The sequence below is a fragment of the Entelurus aequoreus genome, linkage group LG17, assembly GCF_033978785.1.
Source record: "Entelurus aequoreus isolate RoL-2023_Sb linkage group LG17, RoL_Eaeq_v1.1, whole genome shotgun sequence".
Taxonomy (NCBI): domain Eukaryota; kingdom Metazoa; phylum Chordata; class Actinopteri; order Syngnathiformes; family Syngnathidae; genus Entelurus; species Entelurus aequoreus.
Window position 1 is genome coordinate 8,944,105 of NC_084747.1, and position 17,228 is coordinate 8,961,332.

Below are 17,228 nucleotides of genomic sequence, written 5' to 3' on the forward strand. Positions count from 1 at the left end.
CTACGTCACGCGCATACATCATCCTCAGAGGCGTTTCGAACCGGAAGTTTAGCGGCAAATTTAAAATGTCACTTTATAAGTTAACCCGGCCGTATTGGCATGTGTTATAATGTTAAGATTTCATCATTGATATATAAACTATCAGACTGCGTGGTCGGTAGTAGTGGCTTTCAGTAGGCCTTTAAGAAATAAACAGTAAAATGCTTTTATATTGAAAACCACGGCTGTAAAATAAAAAAACCCGGAAGTGGTTGCCATTTGACGCATGCGCAAACAGACCAAGCAGCTCAAAGACTTTTGCAGGCGAACACGATGGCGGACTGAAGGGTTGTGGCTTCCTGAAGAACTTTCAAATGAACGATCTAACAGTTTTATAGATTCTTATATAATCGTCTTATTTAAAACCCTAGAAACAGAAGTTGATTTTGGAGTGTTACGTGAAGTGAAGATTGAAGACGTGATAGAAGATGGACGACTACTGCTATGCTAAGATGGCGACGTCCGCTAAAAGAGAACATGAAAGAGAATCTTCCAGCAAATCACCAACGGAAAAAAAGATAAAAACCGAGGATGAAGGTGAGTGTGTTGAATTTTCGTCATTTTAAAGTTACTTCAAGCCCTGGAATGAGTGTTGATGAGAAATTAGCTGTTGAAGAATGTAAAGAAAGAGCCGCCATGATTGTTAGCTTGAAGAAGGCAGTGGAGTTCACATCAGAGGAGACGAAAGAATGCAAAAGTAAAATGAAGAAAGTGGAAGAGCAAAACAAGCGCTTGTGTAAAGAAAATGATGATGTGAAAGAAGAGATGTTGGGGAAGAGTAAGAGATGTGAAGAGAAGACTGGACCACATGTCTACATCAACGTGCAGAGGATTGGAGGTCATAAAGAACAAGAATCATTTCATTACTGTCAACCTTTGATTGGGAAGTTCTCCACAAGTGTCACAGCTCATAACGTCAAAAAAAGTTACCAAAGCAAATGTAAATAGTTGGAATTTTTGTTTAATATGTTACAAAAAGAAACATGTTTTGCATCCATAAACGTTATGCAGTTAAAATATGTATTGTTAAATTGCAAAAAGTCAAAATGTCATTGTATATTTCTACAAGAAACTCATTTTTCAACGTGGACACTTCTTTCTTAATAACTTAAAACTAGAGATGTCCAATAATGGCTTTTTTTGCCGATATCCGATATTGTCCAACTCTTCAAGATTCAAGATGCTTTATTATTGTCCATTCTTTAACATGTACAAGACACATAAGAACTGAAATTTCATTTTGGGCACAGTCCCACTAAGAGCAGACATACGTTACAGGGGAACAAGACGGGACCGCCAACGGATCGCCACTTACAGCGTTCCTTAAAAAAGGTGGGAAAAAGGTGATATTGGGAAAGGGGGAAGAGTAAAAAAAGTATCAGTCTAAGGCTGGACCCTCAGGAGGGGTCCAGACTGAGTCCTAGGAAAAAACCTCACATAGCATAGCACACATAAACATGATACATGTAATCACAACAACTCGCAACAGAGGGGGGGGGGGATTTGGGGCCCTGGAGGCCGGCTGCCGCTATAAAGCGCTACTCAGCCGTCCACAACCCGAAGAGGAATTAAGCAGTGGTAAAGGCGTTGATTGGGGGAGGGGCGGGTGCGTGCATGTATGCCCAATTAACTTGGGTGAGATGTTGAAATGTTTTTGTGGACTGGGGCCGGTCTCAAAGTTCGACACCAGGTGTTATTGGAAAAAAAAGGAAGGTCAAAAGTGTCCATCGTTGAGGAGTCCTCGGGGGAGTTTTTCAGAACAGCCTGTTCCTGATATTGTCAAGGCCATTCGAGGGAGTCAAATTGTAGATTAAGATGTTGTTTTCTTCGAGCAGTCAAAACAATAAAATGTCTGCTGGTTCTCTCAAATTCAATTTAATTCTTCCTTCTCAGCAAGCTTCTCCATGATGACATAATTTTGCAATTCAAATCAGAAATCGCCACAGTCTGTGTTCCCACAGCCCGACCCAATCCTTCCATTGCGATGAACAGCCGATTCCGATATCAACCTATACCGATATATACATTCGTGGAATTAACACATTATTATGCCTAATTTTGTTGTGCTGCCCCGCTGGATGCATTAAACAATGTAACTTTACCATGAATTGATTAACGTGGACCCCCGACTTAAACAAGTTGAAAAACTTATTGGGGTGTTACCATTTAGTGGTCAGTTGTACGGAATATGTACTGTGCTGTGCAATCTACTAATAAAAGTTTCAATCAATCAATCAAAAACAAGGTTTTCCCAAAATAAGAGAACAACTTCAACTCCAGTTATGGAAAAAAGTGCCAACATGGCACTGCCATATTTATTATTGAAGTCACAAAGTGCATTATTTTTTTTAACATGCCTCAAAACAGCAGCTTGGAATTTGGGACATGCTCTCCCTGAGATAATCCTGATAGCCACTACAACTATGGGAAATACTATACTTTGACTTTCACAAAGTGCGTTATTTAATTTTTTTTTTAAACATGCCTCAAAACAACAGCTCCAAAAACAATGAAGGCACACAGCTTCAGTCCAGAGTATACTAAAGCATACTTGCCAACCTTGACACCTCCCAATTCGGGAGATGGGAGGTGGGGTTTGGTTGTAGCGGGGGAGTATATTGTAGCGTCCCGGAAGAGTTAGTCCTGCAAGGGGTTCTGGGTATTTGTTCTGTTGTGTTTATGTTGTGTTACAGTGCAGATGTTCTCCCGAAATGTGTTTGTCATTCTTGTTTGGTGTGGGTTCACAGTGTGGCGCATATTTGTAACAGTGTTAAAGTTGTTTATACAGGCACCCTCAGTGTGACCTGTATGGCTGTTGACCAAGTATGGCTTGCATTCACTTAAGCGTGTGTAAAAGCCGCATATATTATGTGACTGGGCCGGCACGCTGTTTGTATGGAGGAAAAGCGGACGTGACGACAGGTTGTAGAGGACGCTAAAGGCAGTGCCTTTAAGGCACGCCCCCAATAATGTTGTCTGGGTGGAAATTGGGAGAAATTCGGGAGAATGGTTGCCCCGGGAGATTTTCGGGAGGGGCACTAAAATTCGGGAGTCTCCCGGGAAAATCGGGAGGTTGAAACCGATACCGATAATTTACGATATTACATTTTAAAGCATTTATCGGCCGATAATATCGGACTGCTCTACTTACAACTAAGCAGAATTGGTTTTCATATGCTAAGACATGCACCTGGGGATAGGCCCCTCCCACCTCCAAAGACATGTACCTGGGGATAGGCCCCTCCCACCTCCAAAGACATGCACCTGGGGATAGGTTGATTGGCAACACTAAATGGTCCCTAGTGTGTGAATGTGAGTGTGAATGTTGTCTGTCTATCTGTGTTGGTCCTGCGATGAGGTGGCGACTTGTCCAGGGTGTACCCGGTCTACCGCCCGTGTACAGCTGGGATAGGCTCCAGTGGCCCGCGCTACCCCGGAAGGCAGTGTTTTTCAACCTTTTTTGAGCCAAGGCACGTTTTTTTTCATTTAAAAAATCCAGGGGCACACCACCAGCAGAACATGTTGAAAACGAAACTCAATAATCTATATCAGGGATCCCCAAACTTTTTGACCCATGGGCTGCGTTGGGTTACAAGAATAATAATAATTAAAAAAAAAAATACAAAAAAAAAAATAATATATATATATATATATATATATATACATATATATATATATATATATATATATATATATATATATATATGTATATATATATATATATATATATATATATATATATATATATATATTATATATATATTTTTAACTTGGGACTTCCCGCGGGCCGGATTTTGGACGTTGACCGGCCGGATCCAACCATAGTTTGGGGACCCACGGTCTATATTGACAATATAAAGTTGTCATCAAATACCTGACGCACTTGTTAGACATGAATTCAAACCATAACCATCCATGCATCATTAATTATCTTGTCTCAAAGTAGGCTTACAAAGCATTTAGCTACCTGCTGCCACCTACTGATATGGAAGAGTGTTACATGGTTACTCTGCTGACCTCTAGACCAGTGTTTTTCAACCACTGTGCCGCGGCACATTAGTGTGCCGTGAGATACCGTCTGGTGTGCCGTGGGAGATTATCTAATTTCACCTATTTGGGTTAAAAATATTGTTTGCAAACCAGTAATTATAGTCAGCAAATGATGTGTTGTTGTTGAGTGTCTGTGCTGTCTAGAGCTCGGCAGAGTAACCGTGTAATACTCTTCCATATCAGTAGGTGGCAGCAGGTAGCTAATTGCTTTGTAGACGTCGGAAACAGCGGGAGGCAGTGTGCAGGTAAAAAGGTATCTAATGCTTAAACCAAAAATGAACAAAAGGTGAGTGCCCCCAAGAAAAGGCATTGAAGCTTAGGGAAGGCTACGCAGAACTAGACTAAAACTGAACTGGCTACAAAGTCAACAAAAACAGAATGCTAATAGCCAAGATGGCGGCGCTTCAAGGCAGCAGCTTCTTGCGAGCGCTCCTGGAAGTGTAGACCGATTTGGCAAAAACACCCGTCAATTCAGTCAATTTCATGGTTGGCTCACAGCGTGTTCACTCCGTGATCACTTACGACCGACTTACGATTCTGGATGTGGAGAGATCGGGCCATTTTGGGCTGAAAGATGCGTGTACGGTGGACCTACTCGCTAACTTGGGAATTCTTCGCGAGCTACATCCAGCAGTGGCCTTTGAAGCAGCGGCGTCCACTACCAGCGGAGACCGTCAACGAAAGAGACGTAAGCGATGCGCTCGGAAGCAGAAGTGGGGGTGTAGGGCGGGGCTAACAACAAAGCTAAATGCGTTGTTGTTAGTGGGGCTAACGAAAAAGCTAAATGCTAATCCACAAAGAAGCGCTAATAAGGAGTCTGTTAAGCCAGAACTAGCCAGCGCCAGGCTGGATAATCCCTGCACACATAGCAATTCTCTTAGAATAATATACAACTCACATAATGTTTTTTCTGCGTCAGAGGTGGACATGCATTTTACTGAGGTGGCAAACAATCTAAAAATTCCTGTCATATCAATTCCTAGATATGGTCGAAATTATTTAAAGTGCACTATGCATAATAAACGTAACATTATTAATATTGCTACTACGGATACTTTCAACAAAAACTCCTCAAAACAGCCCACTACCTATAATATGGGCTTTTTAAACATAAGGTAATTGTCTTCCAAAACGTTATTAGTTAATGAAGTCATTAGAGACAACTATCTTGATGTCGTTGGTCTAGCCGAGACCTGGCTCAAACCAGACAAATTTTTTGCGCTGGGTGAGGCGTCTCCTCCTGGCTATACGGGAACGCATATTGCCCGTCCCATTAAAAGGGGTGGGGGTGTTGCACTAATATACAACAAAAACTTTAGCCTTACCTCGGACCTAAATAATAAATATAACTCGTTTGAGGTGCTTACTGTGAGGTTTGTCACACCGCTGCCTCTCCACCTGGCTGTCATCTACCGCCCCCCAGGGCCCTATTCGGACTTTATCAATGAATTTTCAGAGTTCGTTGCTGATCTAGTGACGCACGCCGACAATATAATCATAATGGGAGACTTTAACATCCATATGAATACCCCATCGGACCCTCCATGCGTGGCGCTCCAGACTATAATTGATAGCTGTGGTCTTACACAAATAATAAATGAACCCACGCATCGCAACGGTAATACGATAGATCTAGTGCTTGTCAGGGGTGTCACCACCTCTAAAGTTAAGATACTCCCGTACACTAAAGTAATGTCCGATCATTACCTTATAAAATTCGAAGTTCTGACTCATTGTCAACAAACTAATAATAATAATAATAACTACTATAGCAGCCGCAACATTAATGCTGCCACAACGACGACTCTTACTGACCTACTGCCTTCGGTAATGGCACCATTCCCAAATTATGTGGGCTCTATTGATAACCTCACTAACAGCTTTAACGACGCCCTGCGCGACACCATTGATAGTGTAGCACCGCTAAAGCTAAAAAGGGCCCCTAAAAGGCGTACCCCATGGTTTACGGAAGAAACTAAAGCCCAGAAATTATCATGTAGAAAGCTGGAACGCAAATGGCGTGCGACTAAACTTGAGGTTTTCCATCAAGCATGGAGTGATAGTTTAATAACTTATAAACGCATGCTTACCTCAGCTAAAGCTAAATATTACTCAAATGTCATCCACCTCAACAATAATGATCCTAAATTTTTGTTTAGTACAGTAGCATCGCTAACCCAACAAGGGACTCCTCCCAGTAGCTCCACCCACTCAGCAGATGACTTTATGAATTTCTTTAATAAGAAAATTGAAGTCATTAGAAAAGAGATTAAAGACAATGCATCCCAGCCACAACTGGGTTCTATTAACACAGATACGACTGTATATATGACGGACATTGCCCTCCAAAATAGTTTCTCCCTCTTTGATGAAATAACATTGGAGGAATTGTTAAAATGTGTAAATGGGACAAAACAAACAACATGTTTACTTGACCCAATTCCTGGGAAACTTATCAAGGAGCTTTTTGTATTATTAGGTCCATCAGTGCTAAATATTATTAACTTATCACTTTCCTCTGGCACTGTTCCCCTAGCATTCAAAAAAGCGGTTATTCATCCTCTACTCAAAAGACTTAACCTCGATCCTGACCTCATGGTGAACTACCGGCCGGTGTCCCACCTTCCGTTTATCTCGAAAATTCTCGAAAAAATTGTAGCACAGCAGCTAAATGAACACTTAGCGTCTAACAATCACTGTGAACCTTTTCAATCTGGTTTCAGGGCAAATCACTCTACGGAGACAGCCCTCGCAAAAATGACTAATGATCTATTGCTAACGATGGATTCTGATGCGTCATCTATGTTGCTGCTTCTTGATCTTAGCGCCGCTTTCGATACCGTTGATCATAATATTTTATTAGAGCGTATCAAAACGCGTATTGGGATGTCAGACTTAGCCTTGTCTTAGTTTAACTCTTATCTTACTGACAGGATGCAGTGCGTCTCCCATAACAATGTGACCTCGGACTATGTCAAGGTAACGTGCGGAGTTCCCCAGGGTTCGGTTCTTGGCCCTGCACTCTTTAGTATTTACATGCTGCCGCCAGGTGACATCATACGCAAATACGGTGTTAGCTTTCACTGTTATGCTGATGACACCCAACTCTACATGCCCCTAAAGCTGACCAACACGCCGGATTGTAGTCAGCTGGAGGCGTGTCTTAATGAAATTAAACAATGGATGTCCGCTAACTTTTTGCAACTCAACGCTAAGAAAACGGAAATGCTGATTATCGGTCCTGCTCAACACCGACATATATTTAATAATACCACCTTAACATTTGACAACCAAACAATTAAACAAGGCGACTCGGTAAAGAATCTGGGTATTATCTTCGACCCAACTCTCTCGTTTGAGTCACACATTAAGAGTGTTACTAAAACGGCCTTCTTTCATCTCCGTAATATCGCTAAAATTAGTTCCATCTTGTCCACAAGCGACGCTGAGATCATTATCCATGCGTTCGTTACATCTCGTCTCGATTACTGTAACGTTTTATTTTCGGGTCTCCCTATGTCTAGCATTAAAAGATTACAGATGGTACAAAATGCGGCTGCTAGACTTTTGACAAAAACAAGAAAGTTTGATCATATTACGCCTATACTGGCTCACTTGCACTGGCTTCCTGTGCACCCAAGATGCGACTTTAAGGTTTTACTACTTACGTATAAAATACTACACGGTCAAGCTCCTGCCTATCTTGCCGATTGTATTGTACCATATGTCCCGGCAAGAAATCTGCGTTCAAAGAACTCCGGCTTATTAGTGATTCCCAGAGCCCAAAAATAGTCTGCGGGCTATAGAGCGTTTTCTATTCGGGCTCCAATACTCTGGAATGCCCTCCCGGTAAAAGTTAGAGATGCTACCTCAGTAGAAGCATTTAAGTCTCATCTTAAAACTCATTTGTATACTCTAGCCTTTAAATAGACTCCCTTTTTAGACCAGTTGATCTGCTGTTTCTTTTCTTTTCTACTCTGCTCCGGGGTGGACCGCTAGCCTGTTCATCGGATGGGGACATCTCTATGCTTTTGACCCGTCTCCGCTCGGGATGGTTCCTGCTGGCCCCACCATGGACTGGACTTTCGCTGATGTGTTGGACTTTCACAATATTATGTCAGACCCACTCGACATCCATTGCTTTCGGTCTCCCCTAGAGGGGGGGGGGGGGGGTTACCCACATATGCGGTCCTCTCCAAGGTTTCTCATAGTCATTCACATTGACGTCCCACTGGGGTGAGTTTTCCTCGCCCGTATGTGGGCTCTGTACCGAGGATGTCGTTGTGGCTTGTACAGCCCTTTGAGACACTTGTGATTTAGGGCTATATAAATAAACATTGATTGATTGATTGATTGAATGCTGGACGACAGCAAAGACTTACTGTGGAGCAAAGACGGCGTCCGCAAAGTACATCCGAACATGACATGACAATCAACAATGTCCCCACAAAGAAGGATAAAAACAACTGAAATATTCTTGGTTGCTAAAACAAAGTAGATGCGGGAAATATCGCTCAAAGGAAGACATGAAACTGCTACAGGAAGATACCAAAAAAAGAGAAAAAGCCACCAAAATATGAGCGCAAGACAAGAAGTAAAACACTACACACAGGAAAACAGCAATAAAACTCCAAATAAGTCAGGGTGTGATGTGACAGGTGGTGACAGTACATCTACTTTGAGACAAGAGCTATATTGATGCATGCTTGGTTATGCTTTAAAGTCATATCCAACAATTGCGACAACGACTTTTTACTGTCAACTGAGTTTTGTTTTTTAATGATTTCTGCTGGTGGTGTGCCTCTGCATTTTTTCAATAGAAAAAATGTGCCTTGGCTCAAAAAAGGTTGAAAAACACTGATGTAGACCACATCACATGTTAGGTAGACCACATCACATGTTAGGTAGACCACATCACATGTTAGGTAGACCACATCACATGTTATGTAGACCACATCACATGTTATGTAGACCACATCACATGTTATGTAGACCACATCACATGTTATGTAGACCACATCACATGTTAGGTAGACCACATCACATGTTAGGTAGACCACATCACATGTTAGGTAGACCACATCACATGTTATGTAGACCACATCACATGTTAGGTAGACCACATCACATGTTATGTAGACCACATCACATGTTAGGTAGACCACATCACATGTTAGGTAGACCACATCACATGTTATGTAGACCACATCACATGTTATGTAGACCACATCACATGTTATGTAGACCACATCACATGTTAGGTAGACCACATCACATGTTAGGTAGACCACATCACATGTTATGTAGACATCACATGTTAGGTGGACTACATCACATGTTAGGTAGACCACATCACATGTTAGGTAGACCACATCACATGTTAGGTAGACCACATCACATGTTAGGTAGACCACATCACATGTTAGGTAGACCACATCACATGTTATGTAGACCACATCACATGTTAGGTAGACCACATCACATGTTATGTAGACCACATCACATGTTAGGTAGACCACATCACATGTTAGGTAGACCACATCACATGTTATGTAGACCACATCACATGTTATGTAGACCACATCACATGTTATGTAGACCACATCACATGTTAGGTAGACCACATCACATGTTAGGTAGACCACATCACATGTTATGTAGACATCACATGTTAGGTGGACTACATCACATGTTAGGTAGACCACATCACATGTTAGGTAGACCACATCACATGTTAGGTGGACCACATCACATGTTAGGTGGACCACATCACATGTTAGGTAGACCACATCACATGTTATGTAGACCACATCACATGTTAGGTGGACCACATCACATGTTAGGTAGACCACATCACATGTTAGGTGGACCACATCACATGTTATGTAGACCACATCACATGTTATGTAGACCACATCACATGTTATGTGGACCACATCACATGTTATGTGGACCACATCACATGTTAGGTAGACCACATCACATGTTAGGTAGACCACATCACATGTTAGGTGGACCACATCACATGTTAGGTAGACCACATCACATGTTAGGTGGACCACATCACATGTTATGTAGACCACATCACATGTTATGTAGACCACATCACATGTTAGGTAGACCACATCACATGTTAGGTAGACCACATCACATGTTATGTAGACCACATCACATGTTAGGTAGACCACATCACATGTTATGTAGACCACATCACATGTTAGGTAGACCACATCACATATTAGGTAGACCACATCACATGTTAGGTAGACCACTTAACATGTTATGTAGACCACATCACATGTTAGGTAGACCACAAAGAAATCTTTCAGACCCCTTTAGGCTCAAGGCATTAGAGCCGACCTTCATCCGGTATAATTGTATTGTTGTTGTTTTTTTCATTTTATACCAAACTGTAATGTTGCTTGAAGATGATTCCTCCATGTGTATAAACATAATGTACCTGCCTTTATGTGCTTAGTTGTACCACCAACATCATTTAAAGTAAATAATATTATGATATTTTTCTACATGTAAAAGACTTCCTTGTGGTCTACATAGCATGTGATGGTGGTTGTTTGCTCAAGATGTTGCATAGATGATGTTTTACAGACCGTCTTCAAGCCGCTTTCTGACCGTCTCTTCAGGATGCGCCGTTTTGTGGGCGGTCTTATTTACGTGCCTCCACTTTGACCACAAGGAAGTGTTTTACATTTAGAAAAAAATAATAATAAAATGACCCCTTTATTGCACCCTATAATCCGGTGCACCTTTTGTATGAAAATAAACCTGACTAGACCCACTCATCGGCAGTGCGCCTAATAATCCGGTGCGCCCTATGGTCCGAAAAATACGGTATAGCCTTTCAAATGCAATAAACGTGTGTTTCCCTCATATTTTAACATTGTAATTAGAATGTAAACTTTTAAATCTCCAAGTTAAATACAACAAATAATACCAATGAACAACAATTTATCTGTTGGAAAAATGTTTCACTTGAATAAAAATCACAACCAAAAGCAATAAAATAAGATCTGTCTCTGTTAAGAAGAGGGTTGAGGGGGCCCTAAAATATACACCAACCAAACAAACAATACATTTTATGGCTACAAAAGTATTGACAAACAAAGTTGCACTTCAATATTAAACATGTAGGGGGAGGTAGGAAGTGTGGAACAAGTTGAAGGAGAAACATCTCATGGATCATGTCTGAGCTAAAGTGTGTTTGTGTCCTGCAGACGTGCAGCAGCTGATTGGTCATCCAGAAGAACTTCTCCCCCAGCCGCAGGGTGATGGCTCCACTTTGAAGCAAGAGCGTCCATGGCCCTCCCAGGTTAAAGAGGAAGAGGAGGAATTATGGATAACGCAGGAGACTGATCTCACCAAGTTGCCGCTGACTGTTGTCTCTGTGAAGACTGAAGATGATGAAGAGAAACCACAAGTAGACAACCTCTTAGCTCCACTATCAGATAGTGAGGCTGAAGACGAGGTTGACGAACCTTTGAGCAGCGATACAGACTGTGAAGGTGATATGAATTCTAATACTGACAACAAACATTCTGGTTGCTCTAAAAAAAAGAGAAGTAAAACATGTTTGAGCTGCTCAGTTTGTGCTAAAAGCTTTACTCAGAAGAGCAATTTGACTAAACACGTGAGAACACACACGGGAGAAAAACCATTTGTTTGTCCAGTTTGTGGTAAAACATTTTCTCAAAAGACCAATTTGACCAGGCACATGAAAACGCACACAAGAGAAAAACCGTTTAATTGTTCAGTTTGCGTTCAAGTTTTTTCCTATGAGGCACATTTGAAAGCGCACATGAGAACACACAGGGGAAAGAAACGATTCATTTGTTCAGTTTGTGGTAAGAAAAGTTCTCTCAAGACCCATTTGACAGCACACATGAGAACACACACAGGAGAGAAACCGTTTATATGTTCAGTCTGCGGGCAAAAATTTTCTCAAAATGCCCATTTGACTGCACACACGAGAACGCACACAGGAGAGAAACCATTTTCTTGTTCAGTTTGCGGCAAAAGTTTTTCTCAAAAGGCCTATTTGGCGTCACACATGAGAACACACACGGGAGAGAAACCGTTTTATTGTTCAGTTTGCGGCAAAAGTTTTTCTCTAAAGCAATCTTTGACTCGACACATGAGAGTTCACGCAGGAGAAATGCCTGGCAAGTACACTTACATTAAACTTTGTTAGTGCTAACATTTTGATGCCAAACTATCTAAAAGGATCTTTACATAGTGTGCATTTTAACTCGTTACATTCTGAGATAATCTGTTGAAGCAAACTGAGCATGAACTCGATTTTTTTCTGACAGCAGCTACACAACTTGCATTGTTAAGAGATCAACATGGATGGGGTTTCCCTCACCTTTCTTATGGATTACAGAAGTGTACGTCAATGATCATGAAATGGTGTTTGTGTTGTGAGAATGAGAATGTGAGAATACGCTGCAGGCCAAAGTGGCCCAAATCGGATTTATTTTTTATTTTTCACTGCAAGTGAAATGTGATTTTTATCAGGCTCCAGTGTAAACGCCAATATGGCTTCAACTTCACTTGCATGCACAGTGCAACAAAGTGAAAACAAAAGAAGTTAACCGGGAGGAAGTTGCCACTACTACAAAATAAAATAAAAGACGAACACCTTAAAAATTAGTGTTTCTTTAGGTAAAAATAAATTAAAGTGATATAATATATGAATGGATGTATATAGTGTGATATGTTTGATAGAGTTCTAATCTTTTAATGGTTGTTAGAGGAGACATCCGCGTGGATCTACAGGAGCTTTATTTTTCAACTCACTGCATCAATTCCGGTCCTTCAACAATCGCTATTTCTTTGGAATGAAAATATATATTAATATATTACATATAGCCTATTATTTGCTCACTATTGACTAATAATGCATCAAAAATGTGGTCGTCTTAACCCTTGTGTGGTGTTGGGGTCTGTGGGACCCGTTTTAATTTTTTATTAAAAGAAAAATGATACAATTAATTAATTTTTCAAACTGAGACTCACTGACTTTGGCTCATTTTCTGTGAAGAACATATATCAGAATACATATTTAATGACCACACACCATACACCCCCCATACACATTTCTATTACATATAAGATGTCCGGGTCCACTGGACCCGGGGCTAATAGAAGTGTGGAAATTGATGTTCTGTGTACCACACGCATACACCCACACACACACACACACACACAGCAGGCCTCGACAGGAGGAGGACAGGGTGTAGGTACACAGAACATCAGAGGGTCAAATGTGCGAGAAAATGAGAGCAGACAGGTTTGACAAACAATGTTGCAACCTTGTGTGGGAACCGCAGGTGTAGAAGCACAAAAGAAGAATCCCTGTGGGATGCAGAAACTGGCAGAGAAATGTTCCGTGCAACGTTCATATTGTTGTTACTCAGCCAGCGTTTGTGGGTCTGATGGACCCGTTGCATTTTGTGGCTTTTAGTGCCTCACAATCAAACACTTTTATGTTCAAATACTGAACAGATGTTTATTGGGATAAGGTAAACATCTGTTCAGTATTTTAACATAAAAGTGTTTGATTGTGAGGCGTTAAAAGCCACAAAATGCAACGGGTCCATCAGACCCACAAATGCTGGCTGAGTAACAACAATATGAACATTACACAAGGGTTAAATAGACATTGCTCACCGAAACCGGATGTGGTGGTGAAATATCCACTTCCGCTGGCGACTGCGTCTTTCCTTGCGCACGCGAGTGACGTAGCTGACGAAACAGTCACCTTCGAGTCGCATTGCGTTTAGACTGAAGTCACATTTGAAAACATTAGATTTGAAGCATTTTGGAGTGTTTAAACTGGCAAAAAGACTCAGGTCTGCGTCACTTAAGGGCAAAATAAATCAGGTTTGGTGTGCAGTTTTAATGTAGTTGTATAATATAGTCGTGTTGTACATGCACACAGAGTGTAAGTTACAAAGTATCCTTTATCTTCAACAACACTTATATTTGTTTTAATACAGAAATAAGAACTGTCACGTGACACAAACATAATATTAGGGAGACCATAACAATGTGATATCCTCTTTTGGGACATAATGTAACGACCTGGTCGCATCGTGGTGCGAGGTGTTCTCCCAAGGATGCAGACGGGCTCGGACACAGCTTGCAGGTAGGAAAATGATTTATTCAGGAACTAAATCAGACAGGAAAAAACAAAAACGACTAGCGTGGGAGCTAGCAAGCAAAATAATATAGCATGAGAGCTAGCAGGAAACAAAGTGGTCGTTAGCTGTTGCGTGAAAGCAAATTAGGAAGCCAGGCAGAGTGCTGCCCGGGCGAAGACTAAATAGCCCTCTGATTAGCGCTCGGGCAACAGGTGCGCGTCCCGACGCTAACCAGAGGCAGGTGAGCAAAATCTGCCGTCATGGCAACAGAAACAAACATGCGTGACACTAAAATGTAAACAAGCTGTGATCCGAGCAGCGGATCCTAACAGTACCCCCCCCCCCCTAAAAGGACAGATTCCAGATGTCCCTTGAAAACAAAAAAAACAACTGGAACCCAAAAAAAAAAACAAGCAAAAAGTTCACGAGTCAAGGGCGGGCGGGGGGAGGACTTGGTGGTGGGTCGCCAGGCCACGTGTCCCCGAATCCACCGGGGAAGGGTCAGGTGGCGGCGGAGAATGGAACGCCGCCGCCGCTGGCGAGGCGGGCGAGGCGGGCGAGGCGGGCGACCACGGTAAGGCCACATTCGTGGCCGCCGAGAAGGTGGGCGTGAGTGGCGCCAGAATTTCAGCAGCCTCTGAGTCCTGCAACAAAGTCTTGAATGTCGCTGCTGTTTGCGCCACTGGCGTCCCTTCACTGACCTCGAGGGCTGCATGCGGGGACCTGCTTTCCGCTTGCGCCGCCGGACCACTCGAGGTCGCTGAGATGTCGCCGTGGAAGCGGTAGGAGTCGACGTCGCCGTGGAAGCCGGAGGAGTCGACGTCGCCGTGGAAGCCGGAGGAGTCGACGTCGCCGTGGCAGCCGGAGGAGTCGACGTCGCCGTGGCAGCCGGAGTCGCTGTCGTGGCAGCCGGAGTCGCTGTCGTGGCAGCCGGAGTCGCTGTCGTGGCCGCAGGAGTCGCTGTCGTGGCAGCAGGAGTCGCTGTCGTGGCAGCAGGAGTCGCTGTCGTGGCAGCCGGAGTCGCTGTCGTGGCAGCCGGAGTCGCTGTCGTGGCAGCCGGAGTCGCTGTCGTGGCAGCCGGTGCTGGTGCGAGAACCAGTCGTGGTACAGGTGCTGGTGCGAGAACCAGCCGTGGTGCAGGTACTGGTGCGAGAACCAGTCATGGTGCACGTACTGGTGCGAGAACCAGTCGTGGTGCAGGTACTGGTGCGAGAACCAGTCGTGGTGCAGGTACTGGTGCGAGAACCAGTCGTGGTGCAGGTACTGGTGTGGGAACCAGCCGAGGTGCAGGTACTGGAACCTGTGGTGGAGCTGGTGCTAGCCTTAGCCTTGGCGCTAGCTTAGGTGCAGGTGGCCTAGCTGGCGGTTGCGGCTTAGCAGGCCGAAAAACCGGTGGTGGCGGCCGGGCAGGAGGTTGTGGCTTAGCCCGCCGAAGGACAGGTGGCGGTGGCCGAGCAGGAGGTTGCGGCTTAGCACGCCGTCGGACTGGTGGCGGTGGCCGAGCAGGAGGTTGCGGCTTAGCACGCCGTTGTGCCACCCCACTCGCACAGCTCCCAGTACTAGCCCCCCCCCCCCTCAAAAAGCGGATCCCAGACGCGCTCCTTGCGGATTGGAACCGTCTTCAAGGGTGGGTGGAGGGAGGTCAGGGGGAGGGCAGAATCCTCTCCTCTAAATTGTCCAAAATGTCTCTTCTTACTCCCCACTTGAGACTGGGTGGGAGCACAGGGGGAAAAAATATGTGCAGTGGGCGGAGCAGTAGTCACTGGGGGTGGAGCTAGAAAGTCAGGTGACCGGGACTGACTAGATTTACATTTCACAAAAATGTCCAGATAATGTTTTATCTTAGAATTAAAGTCCTTAGGAGGTGGCTGACAAAAAGGAGCAGAAGAATTAAAAAAAAATCTTCGTCTCTGACGTCATCCACAGTGGGCGGGATGACGTCATCCGTGTGGGTCTCCAGCTGACTGACAGCCCAATCGGTGAAATGTTTCGCGAAATGGTCAATTGGGTTGCCAAACATCTGAGGAGGGGAATCTTGGGCTGGATGTTGCTTACTGTGTACCGGTGGAGGAGTTTGAGGGAGTGGCGCGTCTTGGCAGCGAAGTGAAGACCTCTTGGGTGGCTTCCGTCTTCGCTGACGCGTCCGGTGGTGCGGAGGTGTGGCGATGTCCTCGGGCCAAACGGAGTGGATTGGGACCAACTTTCCGTTAGGACCCCAGATCAGGTCCTGGCGCTCCGAGGGGGAATAGCGGAGAGTCTCCGCCTCCATTGCTCGCAACACCATCCACGCACCTTCGTCCATCTCCTCCGACGTGCTCATTGCCGGAGAACTTCTTCTTGCTGGCTTCCTACTGTAACGACCTGGTCGCATCGTGGTGCGAGGTGTTCTCCCAAGGATGCAGACGGGCTCGGACACAGCTTGCAGGTAGGAAAATGATTTATTCAGGAACTAAATCAGACAGGAAAAAACAAAAACGACTAGCGTGGGAGCTAGCAAGCAAAATAGTATAGCATGAGAGCTAGCAGGAAACAAAGTGGTCGTTAGCTGTTGCGTGAAAGCAAATTAGGAAGCCAGGCAGAGTGCTGCCCGGGCGTAGACTAAATAGCCCTCTGATTAGCGCTCGGGCAACAGGTGCGCGTCCCGACGCTAACCAGAGGCAGGTGAGCAAAATCTGCCGTCATGGCAACAGAAACAAACACGCGTGACACTAAAATGTAAACAAGTTGTGATCCGAGCAGCGGATCCTAACACATAAGACTTTTTTCTATTTGTTTTGTTTTCTTTGTTGTGAGACTCCTGCTGTAACCCTTTTTATAAAATGTACCTCAAATATACCTGACCACAGCTGACCCAAACATTGAATAACAATCTTATGTAAAGATAAGCGAAATTAATAATTATTTTTGAGGCCCCTGTATATCATATGTTTGATCAGTCAGTACTAGTGTAAATTTGTAGCAGAGCAATGACGTAAT

At 43.8% G+C, this 17,228-nt stretch overlaps 1 protein-coding gene across 1 annotated transcript; it reads left to right on the plus strand.

Moving 5' to 3' along the window:
* The first annotated feature begins 278 nt into the window (after positions 1–278).
* Positions 279–13,146, plus strand: LOC133632272 (gastrula zinc finger protein XlCGF8.2DB-like). The gene is made up of 2 exons (XM_062024616.1): positions 279–576; positions 11,325–13,146. The coding sequence occupies exons 1-2, from the start codon at positions 468–470 to the stop codon at positions 12,296–12,298; spliced, it is 1,083 nt and encodes a 360-aa protein (XP_061880600.1). The 5' UTR covers positions 279–467; the 3' UTR covers positions 12,299–13,146.
* The last annotated feature ends 4,082 nt before the right edge of the window (positions 13,147–17,228 follow it).